Below are 12,125 nucleotides of genomic sequence, written 5' to 3'. Positions count from 1 at the left end.
CCCTGTTGCTTGTCTTGTGTTTCTATGGTGTATTGATAGTCATGTGCTTTTGTGCTGAGGTGTTTTTTCTGTAATCAAACTGTTCTCCCACTAGGAGCTCAGTCTGAGTGGAGTTTTTTTTCTCCTCCTCTTACCTCATGTAGTGTATTTTCGTTGTTTTTTCCTATCAGCCTACCTTTCTGACATGTCTGCCCAATGTGATGTTTGTGTAAAGTTGGTCAGAAGGTTCCTTTGTAAGTGCACATGCGCCATTAGCGTGCTGCCTGCTGTAACCCTAATTTCCCTCGGGATGAATAAAGTATTCTGATTCTGATTCTGATTCTGATTCTGATTAGCTTCCGCACACCCTTGTTAAATAATTAAACTCATGGACTTCGACGTTCCTGTCAGAAAGCAGAGTGTCTGTGGAAGTCCACTGGTCTGGGTGTCCATCATGAACACTTCAGAGAACTTCTTCACTTATACAATAACTCAGTGAAACAGGCGAGATCCTCTTACTTCAATAATCTTATAAATCCTCATAACAATCATATTGTTTTCATGGCTGTGACGGCAGACGTGTAGTGGTGAGACAAAGGACCCAAGTGAGGCGACTAACTTACGAGTGAGATCTTTATTTACAGTAGGTGGTGAAATACAAACAAAACCAAGAACGACTGACATGGAGCTAACAGAACCTAAACTGGGTAAAACTAGGAATAAAAAAAATAACCTGAAGGCGGCGAGCAGAGGTGACACGGGGAAGTAGGCAGGAGAAACGTAGAGGTAACACAGGGGATGACAAGCAGATGGCCGAAAAGGGACAGAGAGAAGCACACTCTATAAATACACAGAGGGAAACAAGGGAATGGCACACAGGAGGGGGACACAGCTGAACCTCATTAAAGAGACAGGGAGGAAGCAAAACAGAATACGGTGACATAAGACACAGACCTTCAAAGTACAACAGGAAGCACCACAATTCACAAAGACGAGACTAGACAAGGGGACACAGCTGACAGGGGAGGCATAAAAGCAGTGCTAAAGAACTAAACAACTCCACAAGATACAACAGGAATTTAACCAAAACAAAATATATTAATAATCAAAGCATAAACAATGAATTATCCGACTCAGAACCACGACACTAATTGAAACTATCAACAGCATTGTTTCTCCAACATTTCAATATGCTGTTTGTAAATATGGTGATGAATGTGCGATCCAAAATCTCCTCAAGTGCTTCCCCTTATGAAGATGTCCCCGTGTTTCTTGGGTCATTTACTTCTTTTTCTCCAATCACACTCAATGACTTAACTACAGTAACAGGTCAAATGAAATCCTCATCATGCTCCTTAGATATATTACCTCCCTCTGTCCTGTCTGGGACTCTGACCAGTATTGGCCCCACATTGCTATCCATCATCAACAGTTCACTGATACAAGGCTGTGGTCCATCTTATTTTAAACATGCAGAGGTAACTCCTCTATTGAAAAAACTAGCTCTGCTGGTAATAATCGGCCTATTTCAAAATTGCCATTTATAAGCAATTATAAAGGGGGTGTCAAAAACTTGTTGAAAATCAGTTCAGGTCCTTACTGTGCAGATTACAGATTTTTGACCCTTTTCAATATGGCTTTAAAAAGCAGGACTCCACTGAGACGGCTCTCTTAAGGGTCTATAATAATCTATTAACGTCTTCTGATGCAGGAAATTGTTCTGTGATCATTTTGTCTCAGCGCAGCCTTCGACACCATTGACCATAAAATCGTACTCAACAGGTTGAAGTTTTTGGCAGGTACAGTGGATGCAAAAGTATTGGGCCCCCTTGAACTTTCCCACATTTTGTCACATTACAGCCACATACATGAATCAGCTTTATTGGAATTCCACATGAAAGACCAACACAGAGTGGTGAACATGTGAAAAGTGGAACGAAAATCATTCATGATTCGAAAGATTTCTTACAAATAAACAACTGCAAAGTGGGGTGTGCGTAATTATTCAGCCCCCTTTGGTCTGAGTGCAGTCAGTTGTCCATAGACGTTGCCTGATGAGTGCTAATGACTAAACAGAGTGCACCTGTGTGTAATCTAATGTCAGTACAAATACGGCTGCTCTGTGACGGCCTCAGAGGTTGTCTAAGAGAATATTGGGAGCAACAACACCATGAAGTCCAAAGAACACACCAGACAGGTCAGGGATAAAGTTATTGAGAAATTCAAAGCAGGCTTAGGCTACAAAAAGATTTCCCAAGCCTTGAACATCCCACGGAGCACTGTTCAAGCCATCACTCAGAAATGGAAGAAATGGATATTGTCTGTTTTGTTACTTAACTGTGTATTAAGTTTATTTTAACCTTTGTGTACAGCGCTTTGTGATTGCCTGTCTATGAAAGGCGCTTAATAAGTAAACTTTACTTACTCACCTGGAAACACACCTTGGCAGAATCTAACTGACGAGACAGGGGAAACAAAACTAAACATTACACACACGATGAGGGACTGTCAAAATAAAACAGGAAGTCACCACCACTGAACCAAAATTCAAAATAAATAAATTTTCTCAAAAATGACTTCTGACAATAAAGCCTCTTTTCCGCTGTTCAATACCAAAGAAATGTAAACTTTTTAAAATGATGCCAAGTTACAAAACTCTTAGCTGTGTCTCTAATAAAGCCTCTGTAACTGTAAGCTTGCTTCACTTCAGCAGCATAATGTTCAGATGTTGATTCATGGTTTTCTTCAGTTTTTGAACTACTGCAGAATATTTTTAATGTTATCTGTTTTAAAAAGCCAGGCCAGGAAAATCTCCTTCATGTTTTTCTGTGTTTTATCCTCAGTTACTTTGACACAAAGGCCTCTGTTGCTCGCACCTCTGATAAAGTCTCACAAGTGTCAGTACTGATAAATGATCATAATCATAATATTTCAGACTGTCTGAGGCAAAACTGAATCGAATCGGAATCCAGTCTATTTTATAAATCAGTGAGGAGACCCAGCCCTAGTGCCGAGGTAGGTCTCCCCAACAGAATTTGTTTCCCCTGGGTTAGGAGCACGCACTGGGCTGTACAAATCACGGATAGGTTAATTGATTAATCCAAATTGCCCATAGGTGTGAGTGCGGGAGTGAATGTAAAAAAGATATATTTTTAAAGTGTTTTCTAATCAATCAGCTGATCAAATGCAGCAAAACAAAACATCAGAAAATGAGGAAAAAGTTCAATCTTATCAAATCATCACAAGGAAACAGCTGAGATTGTGAACAGAATTAAATTGCAGGATCAATGAAAGTATGAATGTTGAAAAGAGGGATAAAAGGTATTACACACTGTGTAAACTGAAAATGACAGAAATTCCCTTTAACTCTCTCTGACTCACATACTTGGACATCAAATGAACTTAAGTTGAGTCATGTATCACCAGCTTCACAGACACAGGGACAAGTAATCGTTTATCAGGCCTCAAAGATGAAGCCTGGATAAACAGGCTCAGAGAATTTGGTTCTGAAGGTGTGACTCAGTTTGTGAGATGAGACTTTATAGTAGGAAAGAGTACCTGCAGGCCAATCAAGAAACACTCCCAGTTTTGGGCAACCAGTAGGACCAGGGTATTCAATGGTCATCATATTATGTTTTGCACAGAAAGTCAGAGGCAGTCTTAAAGGAAGGTGTAAACAGTGAAGACTCCAGGACAAATCATAACATCCAAGCATGCATGTTGCACCACTTCCTTTCCTCTCAAGGCACTTGTAGCTAACACCTACATCAACCATGCCAGAGCTGGTACTCCACTCTACCTCCCAGTAACAACGCCCAGTTAGAGCCTCTCTGCACAAAACCCGAGGAACCTCGTCAAACCTCTCAGGAAGGTCGGGATACGACTGCATCTCACCTCGTGTTGCCTTCTTGTTTCCTTCAGACAATATGAGTTGGTTCTTTGCTGTGTTTGGATCCAGGGTGAGATCACGGGCATCTGAAGGAGAGAATGAGGCTGAATCACAATTCGCAATTCACGATAGTACCACTGACACCTCTGTCTGTCCATTGCAGATCTCTTCTAAGTTACAGCAGGATGAATACCTTAGTCTAAATCAATTAACACCCCTGGGTCATACTAACTGTGCAAATCCTCAAAGCGCATGCCGAGGAGGAGTTTTAATTCATTTAACAGTCTGAGGTATACAATTAAAGCTCAAACAATTGTTTTAGTTCTTGTAATGTGTCATACACCTACGTCTCAGAGTAGGTACATTCTCTACGTCTCACACAGCAAAATCTCCAGTGTTAAATTAACACTGGAGAGTGTCTAAATGGGTCCACACCTCTGAGTGTTAAATACAACACTGTTGAGTGTTAAATTAACACTTTTGACAGTGTTATATGTTTAAAAGTAACCTAGTCAGTTTTGAAGATTAACAACGGCTAACACTGAGCAGTGCTGATTTTCTAACACTGTAATATTTCTAACATTTTGAGTTATTTTCCAGTGTTAGAAAACCAGCACTGCTCAGTGTTAGCCATTGTTAATCTTCAAAACTGACTAGGTTACTTTTAAACATATAAGACTGTCAAAAGTGTTAATTTAACACTCAACAGTGTTGTATTTAACACTCAGAGGTGTGGACCCATATAGACACTCTCTAGTGTTAATTTAACACTGGACATTTTGCTGTGCAGAGTTTCTCAGACTTTTTATCTGATTTGGTGCTCATTTCATTGTAGTGGTTGATTTTAACATCCATTTAGTTGCTGAAAATAACAATCTCAACACTGCATTTAATCTATTATTAGATGCCATTGGCTTCTCTCAAAATGTAAAAGAGCCCACCGATGATTTTAATCACACTCTGGATGTTGTTCTTTCATATGGCATAAACTGAACATTTAACAGAATTCCCAGAAAACCTACTTTTGTCTGATTATTTCTTAAGAACATTTCTATTTACAACACTGGTTACAAAACAGTGGGAAATTAATTTCATATGGGATTTCTTCTCAAAGTGATGTAGCTAAGTGTAAGGATATAAATCCTTTACTGCTGTTTCCTTCATAGTCATGCGCCAACACAGTTCAGCTACTGAGACGCTACTCACACAGAGGTTGATTATCTCATGAATTGTTATTGCTCTTATTTGGTTCTGTGAAGCACTTGGGCATACCTCTGGTGTTTAAATGTGCTATATAAATAAAATTGTATTGTATGAATAGTGTGCCATCCTCACTGTGTATGACTACCTTCTACATTGTCTGTGAAGGTTCTCAGTCATCCAGGTCATCGTAGTCAAAGGAGCTTGCAAAGAAAAGCGTCTGGACTTCTTTAAGTTGCTTGAAGACGTTTCACCTCTCATCCGAGAAGCTTCTTCAGTTCTAAGGTCAAATGGTGGAGAGTCCCAGATTTAAACCTAGTGGGAGTTTCCCCCCACAGAGGCACAAAAGGACCCCCTGATGATCCTCTAATCGCCTGAGCCAAGGTGTGAAACTGGGTGTGGGTCCCAATCAGCCAGAGTTTCGGGTGAGTTCATTGTGAAACCTGGCCCCACCTTATCATGCGAATTCCTGAGATCAGATTTGAACAGAGGCGGTGGTTTACGACACCAACTCTCTGCCATCTATAATCCAGTTTTGAGATCCCTCCCAGACGCCTTAATGTCCACTCACATCCTGGGCCATCTGATCTCAGGAATTCGCATGATAAGGTGGGGCCAGGTTTCACAATGAACTCACCCGAAACCCTGGCTGATTGGGACCCACACCCAGTTTCACACCTTGGGTCAGGTGGTCTTTTTGTCTTTTACTTGGGTCAGCAGCAAAGCTGTGTTTTTTGAGTGTATGTCCTGCCGGTGAGTCTGCTTTTGGTTCCTATCCTACTGCTGCGCACAGCCAGTCCGTGACACAGACATGATCTCTGATTTTAAAATTAGGCTTCAAACTTTCCTTTTTGCTATGATGATCACATGAGCTCATCTGAAGCTCCCCTGAGACCTTGGCTGATTGTGACCTACACCCATTCTTGAACTGAAGAAGCTTCTCGGATGAGAGGTGAAACATCTTCAAGCAACTTAAAGAAGTCCAGATGCTTTTCTTTCCAAGCTCCTTAGAATACCAGAGTTTTCTTACTATTGTGCCCGGATTGCTGAACCAGAACACACATTACAAACTACAACTGATAGGTTTGTAGCTTGAACCTATTCGCTGGAACGTTGAAGGCAATATAATTACACAGCAAAAGCATTGAACACCAAGTAGGCAAAGTTCTTCGTGTTACTCATGCATGAGGGAGACCTGCCTGGAGCCAAGTGTCGTTCCACCACCTGACCCCCGTCAGACTCCCAGCCAGGTTCCCCATAGCACTCCTTTTATTGTGGTTACATGAATATGCATAGGGTCATTAACATACGACGGACGTCTACATACAAACAAAGAGTACCATGTGTGTGTGTGTGTGTGGGGGGGGGGGGGGTCAGAGTGTGACCCCATAAATGACTTCCCTAAACTTGCTGGTCTGGAAAATCCAACCGTTCATCTAAACAAAAGGCACTTAGCCTAAAACAAACACAGCCACGTTTATCCTGCCATAAAACAATAAAACAAGGTACGACCTCTTCTCATGCTCCCAGGATGTAGGTGTGCATTCCAGTGTGGAATACACACCAAGCCTTTGCAGCCTGTTAAAGATCACACATCCTATCACTACACAATTGATTATACACCTCTAAGCATATATGGTTAAATATTTCTAAGCATAAATGACAATCAACAATACAAAACCTAACAACAACCACAAGAGTTTTCTGGCTCTTCTGATTTGTCAAGGTCCAGTTTCAAAGTGGGAGTCCGTACATTCATGTAACTCTGGGTCAAAATGGAGTGGGGCTGCTTTGACCTGTTTGTACTGGTGTGATATTACAGTTATTATTGTTATTATTATTAAATTAATTATTTATAAATTGTTGTAAAAGTACATGTAGAGGCTGTTTGTTCCCCTTTATGAATAGTTTTGTGTTGCTCCTCTCGTTGCAGTTTATCATGTATGAAAACATTTAGTTTTACATTAGTTTTGAATCGTTTCACTAATTAATCTTTGGTTTAATCCTGGTTAACTGCTCGCCTTGTTAAAGGAGAAATATACCAAGCTAAAAGTGGCTTAGTGACAGTGAAGGAATGAAAGCAAGACATTTCCTGTTTATTCTTTCAAGATTTTAGTTTGGGTTAATGTCAGCAATAACTAATAATAACTCATAATAATAGCTGTACAAACAATATATAAAATAATAATTATGTGGGAAGTTAAGGTTTCTATGAAATCTGAATATAATCTGAATCTGTCAGAAAAACAAAGAGTTGTTTGGTAAGTTTGGACATTTGCCTGGGATAAGTCTGTCTCTCCGGGCATCGTAGAGCATCCCTAAAGTGAAAGGTCGACCCAGAGCAGCCGCTTCCATGATACCTGAGGCTATGGCTCCTAAACCCAAACACACGGGTTAAAGATGAGATTCAACTTTTTTTTCTATTCAAACTAAATGCAAAAATAGAAAAGTATTTCTTCTTTTTTTCTGTCTGTTACTTTAATGACACCACAAATGTATGTATTTGTTAGGGTCCCTGGGTCGTTGACCCAGTGTTTTGTGTTTTTGGTTCTTTGATTTTGTTATTTCATTATTTTCTAGCTTTGCTTTATGGGTTTTAGGATCATTCTTAGTTTAGGTTCTCTGGGTGGGTTTGGTTAGAGTTTTAGTGTTCTGGTTTTCTGTCTGTGTTCCATAGTTGCTGTCTCCCCTGTCTGCTGTATCCCCACATCCAGTCAGTGTCTGTGTCTGCTCTGGTCCCACGTCTCTGTTCCCTTTGTTATAGTGCCTGCCTGTGAGTCTGTGTTATGTTTCCTGTTTTACTTTGAAAGTCCATGTCTGATGTTAATGTGTCTGGTTTTGCTTCCCCTTGTCTCGTTAGGCCTGATTTGCCCCAGCTGTGTTTCCCTCCTGTTACCCATTCCCTGATTGCTCCTTCTGTGTATTTAAGCCGCGTGTTTCTTTGTGTCTGTGTCGTGATCTACTCTCATTTATGCTGTGTGTTCCGTTTGCCTGGTCATGTAAGTTTATTTGGATTTCTGTTACTTTTTGCCACTTTGCCATCCAGCAATAAAAGCGAGTTTTGAGCCATTTTCCGCCTCTGAGTGTCTGCACTTTGGGTCCTTCTACTTCCACTCCTACCTGCACACAGCCTTAACCTGACAGTATTAGTCCTGATCTTGGTATCAGTTACTTCCTGTTTTATTTTGATAGTCCCTCGTCTCATGTACACCATGTTTGCTTTTGCTAAGCATGCTGCAGCCAACAGTGTAGATTTGAGTCCAGGACCTTCTTACTATGATGCAGTGTCACTACTCCCCACATCACTGTGCTGGTTTGGATTAGGTGATATTTTGACTTCCACACTTAGCGTCCACTTTTCTGTTTAGAGAATTATGGATACTTGCCAACAATGTAGCCAGCGATTTTATGAAAAGTGAATAATTCAATGACCAAAAACGTCAGACCCAACCTTTCTCTATAGTAGTTCATATAAAACTGGTCACAGTCGCTACTTTCACACAATTTGCTGACACAAAGCAAAACTGCATTAATTCTTAACTGCACTACTGAATGTGCAAGTTAAGGTCCCTCATGTGTAGTTGATGTACTGCAATGTAAAAGAGGTTCACAAAAAAAAGGGGAAATCTGAGTATAACCAAGACCACAGAATGCCTGACTCTAATTCACTAACATACGCACAGTGCTGGAAAGAAAACTGGCCTGCATGTATGTTTCAGGAATTGTTTTCTTTTTGCACAGGTTAAGAACATTTCCACTGAAATATCAGAGAATGAGACTGAACCAAACAATGGGCACAAGAGGATCAAACCGCCAACCTTCCGATTGGTAGGTAACCTGCTAAGCCTCCTGCGCTCCACCAAGTACTTGTACTGCATTTGCTCCTACATTTTTAACCAAATATCTGTACTTTCTACTCTGAGAGACCAAACAGACTAGAACTTAAGAAAACACCAGCAAACAGAAAAACGTGGCAAAAGCACAGAAAACACAATGGAAATAGAAACGAAAAGAAAAGAAAATAGAAAAAAGAAAATGGAAATAGAAAGCATGCTGCAAAAACTAAAAGCAAATAAATTAAACAAGATAAAATCAGAAAGATTCTGGGGACACAATAACTTAACAGACCAATGTGGAAGTGTGGTGGTGGATAATTTTTTAATGGTGGAAGGCCCTGAAAAGTAAACCTCTGAAAATAAGTACTGAGTTTTATCCCAATGATTTGTGTAGTGATACAAATGTTCCATAACAAAGAACATGAAAACTTTATTTCTGGCCAAAGGTTGGCAAAGTTACGTGACATTAGTGACCATGACACTCAGCTGCAGTGGCGGCCCTAGCCTGTTTGGTGCCCTGGGCGAATCCCCCCTCTGGCGCCCCCCCAACCTGGGGCAGCAGGTTCTTACCTTCTTACCTAAAGGCAGCGAGCAACAGCAGCTGGTTCAGACTGAGAGTAGAAACGAAGGGATTATTTCAGTCTTGTAATAAAGCTCGAGTGCAGCTGATGGTAGGAAAACAGACTCTGCTTCTTACTGAGTGTCTGCTGGGATGGAGTGGTGGAAAAGCTCAGAGAGAAAGGAGGGGCTTAAGAAAGAGAGAGTCAAATTTTTTTGGTGCAGCTTTATTGATGACAACATTTCAGAGGAGATCACATCATGTAACATTACAGGACATAAACAGGTTTAAAGAAAAAGATCTCTAATCTTTCTCTCTCTCGTAATCAAAGGAAAGCGATCTTTGCTTTGACTGCTGCTGTTAAATATTCATGTCACAGATGTGTTTGTCCTGCAGATTTACTGCACAGGACGGATCTTCATGCTGATGGTCTTCAGAGAGTAATCATGACCCCTCCACTGGTGCCAGGCCACTCCAACAGCAAAGATAGTGCCATCAGCTCCCCAGCGATAAACCCCGTTAGGGTTTGCATAGTGACAGTCGTTGTACCAGAACGCCCCCAGATATGTTTTTGCACAGTTCCTTGCAGAGCCACCCTGGCCTTTGTCCAATGTAGTGAACTTGTGTCCGTTGTGATAACTCAAGGCATCTCCTACAGAAACACAGACGAACAATCCCAACATTACCTTTAATCCCAGTCAGACTGATCAGCAGGTGTACTGGGAGTGTTCTAAATGGACTATTTTTGGACCAGCCTCCTGTATTTGAGCTCCTTTCCCCAGGCACTGATTCATGACCTGCTGTTCCTACAGACTCTCCACAAGAATCCAGCACAAAATGTCACTTTCAACTTACTTAAATATGTATTCACCCACCTGCCCCTCCGTTAATGAATCCGGACACGTGCAGTCTGTATCCGTCGGACTCTGGATTGATGGAGAACGAGGAGTAACGGGCAAACACTTTGTTTCCATCAAAATCTTCCATGTTGACCATCAGCTCGTACCTTTTTCTCTGTGTCAGGTAGAAGACATTTTCCAAACCTGGAGAGAATCATAAACTCATTGATCAAGTTTTTATGGTTATACCACTACCCCTGAAGTCCCATAAGAGGGTCTACTTTATGAACAGATAACTTAATGACTGATAAACAGCACCCATTCCTCACCGAGCCAGTACTCTCTGGCAGGGTTACCGAAGCCCATCTTGTATTGACTCCAGGGTCTGTAGAAGTTCACCGAGCCGTCCGTCCTCCTCTGGAACACCTGGGGAGGAGGCAGGAAAAGTATTTGTCAAATATGGGCAAAGAAAATTGTCACGCACAGCACATGTAAACATCAGATGCTTACCTAAAGTTCTTCAGAGATAGGCACATTCTAGGTCTCTGTTTGGGTTTAGACGGTTGGGCCATCTGAAAACTATTTAGCTGCAGTTCTAACATCTGCTTATTTATTTATTTCTTGTTTGCTTGCTTGTTTTTGTTAAACACCATAGTTAAAAAGGTTTGAAATTTTCTTTCAGTATTGTTTGCCTTAAAATTTTGTATTCTGAAAAAAGAAAAAGAAAAGAAAAAGCCATGACTGTGCAGTTTTTTTGGTAGCATTTATTTTCTTACACATAATTAGAAAAACACGTCCTCTCTTTTAAATGTCCATGTTGCTCTTTAAATAAATAAATCTCCACAGGAGAAAAATAATTTGAGCACATTGTCATTAAATACAGACAAACAAACAAACAAACAAACAAGAAACTGTGTTGTTTTTTTAAAACTGTCTTTTAAAATATAATATTTATGAGACCTGTGCCTGTCAGTAGTTATGGACTTGTTATATTATATGTATTTTTGGTGTTGCTGCCCCTCTTCCCCATGTTTGTAGATATGTGTGTGTGTGTGTGTGTGTGTGTGTGTGTGTGTGTGTGTGTGTGTGTGTGTGTGTGTATGGGTGCAGGTGTGTCTGAACACTTGTTTACAGGCGCCTTCAGGCCTGGTGGGTGTGGCCCTGCTAGAGCAGCGGTCTCAAACCTTTTTTGCGCCATGGACCAGTTTATGCCCGACAATGTTTTCACGGACCGGCCTTTAAGATGTCGCGGATAAATACAACAAAATAAAACTAGTACCGGTACCGAAAAAAAGAAGAGTTATTCATAACACGTGAAAAGACCCAGGAAAACAGAGTTAACGATCAAAACGATAACAAAATAACGCTGAAAACCGATTAAAAACCCTGAAAACCACACATTTCACACCTGAGCCTCAACTCTCGCGGCCCGGTACCAAACGACTCACGGACCGGTACCGGTCCGGGGACCGCTGATCAGGGCTCGTCGGGGGAGCTACTTAGGAGAGTCTTGGAGCTCCCACCGACGCGGGATCATTGATTCTCATGACCATTGATCAGTGGTCTTTGATCAATGGTCATGAGAATTTGCATAATTATGATTAAGGAACTGACCTCCCAGCCCATTGTTCCTTCAGTGGGCTGGTTTCAGTCATTATGCAAATGCAGATTGAAACCTGCAGTCAGCTGAGACTGAAGACGTCACCCGATGATGATGATGAAACGTTTCTCCCACAAAACGCTACGTCCAGATGAACAGAATCAACTTCTGGAGATAAACAATATGAAGCATTTGGCTGGAATCAAGTTCAAGAGCAAGTTTG

General features: G+C 41.1%; 2 protein-coding genes across 2 annotated transcripts; both read right to left on the bottom strand.

The window, feature by feature from the left end:
• Window positions 1-3,436: 3,436 nt before the first annotated feature.
• LOC120722952 (stonustoxin subunit beta-like) lies at window positions 3,437-7,423 on the bottom strand. Its single transcript, XM_040014145.1, has 2 exons — window positions 7,348-7,423; window positions 3,437-3,954 (listed from the first exon to the last, which is right to left on the bottom strand). Exons 1-2 carry the CDS (start codon window positions 7,421-7,423, stop codon window positions 3,437-3,439), a joined length of 594 nt encoding a protein of 197 aa, XP_039870079.1.
• Window positions 7,424-9,853: 2,430 nt separating this feature from the next.
• On the bottom strand, window positions 9,854-10,744 carry LOC120723072 (microfibril-associated glycoprotein 4-like). Its single transcript, XM_040014372.1, has 3 exons — window positions 10,632-10,744; window positions 10,339-10,506; window positions 9,854-10,115 (listed from the first exon to the last, which is right to left on the bottom strand). The coding sequence occupies exons 1-3, from the start codon at window positions 10,666-10,668 to the stop codon at window positions 9,862-9,864; spliced, it is 459 nt and encodes a 152-aa protein (XP_039870306.1). The 5' UTR covers window positions 10,669-10,744; the 3' UTR covers window positions 9,854-9,861.
• Window positions 10,745-12,125: the final 1,381 nt, after the last annotated feature.

The sequence above is a fragment of the Simochromis diagramma genome, unplaced genomic scaffold (genome assembly GCF_900408965.1).
Source record: "Simochromis diagramma unplaced genomic scaffold, fSimDia1.1 OVJJ01000669.1, whole genome shotgun sequence".
NCBI lineage: Eukaryota > Metazoa > Chordata > Actinopteri > Cichliformes > Cichlidae > Simochromis > Simochromis diagramma.
This window is presented reverse-complemented; position numbering and strand designations above follow the sequence as displayed.

Bases quoted from the DNA above. Each gene is read 5' to 3' on its own strand.
- LOC120723072 (XM_040014372.1), bottom strand. From the start codon at position 10,668: ATGGGCTTCGGTAACCCTGCCAGAGAGTACTGGCTCG. The intron at 10,507-10,631 runs GTGAGGAATGGG...GATTCTCTCCAG, and splicing joins TGCCAGAGAGTACTGGCTCG to GTTTGGAAAATGTCTTCTAC. The intron at 10,116-10,338 runs GTGGGTGAATAC...GTGTTTCTGTAG, and splicing joins ATTCATTAACGGAGGGGCAG to GAGATGCCTTGAGTTATCAC.
- LOC120722952 (XM_040014145.1), bottom strand. From the start codon at position 7,423: ATGGAAGCGGCTGCTCTGGGTCGACCTTTCACTTTAGGGATGCTCTAC. The intron at 3,955-7,347 runs GCAAATGTCCAA...TCTCTCCTTCAG, and splicing joins GAGAGACAGACTTATCCCAG to ATGCCCGTGATCTCACCCTG.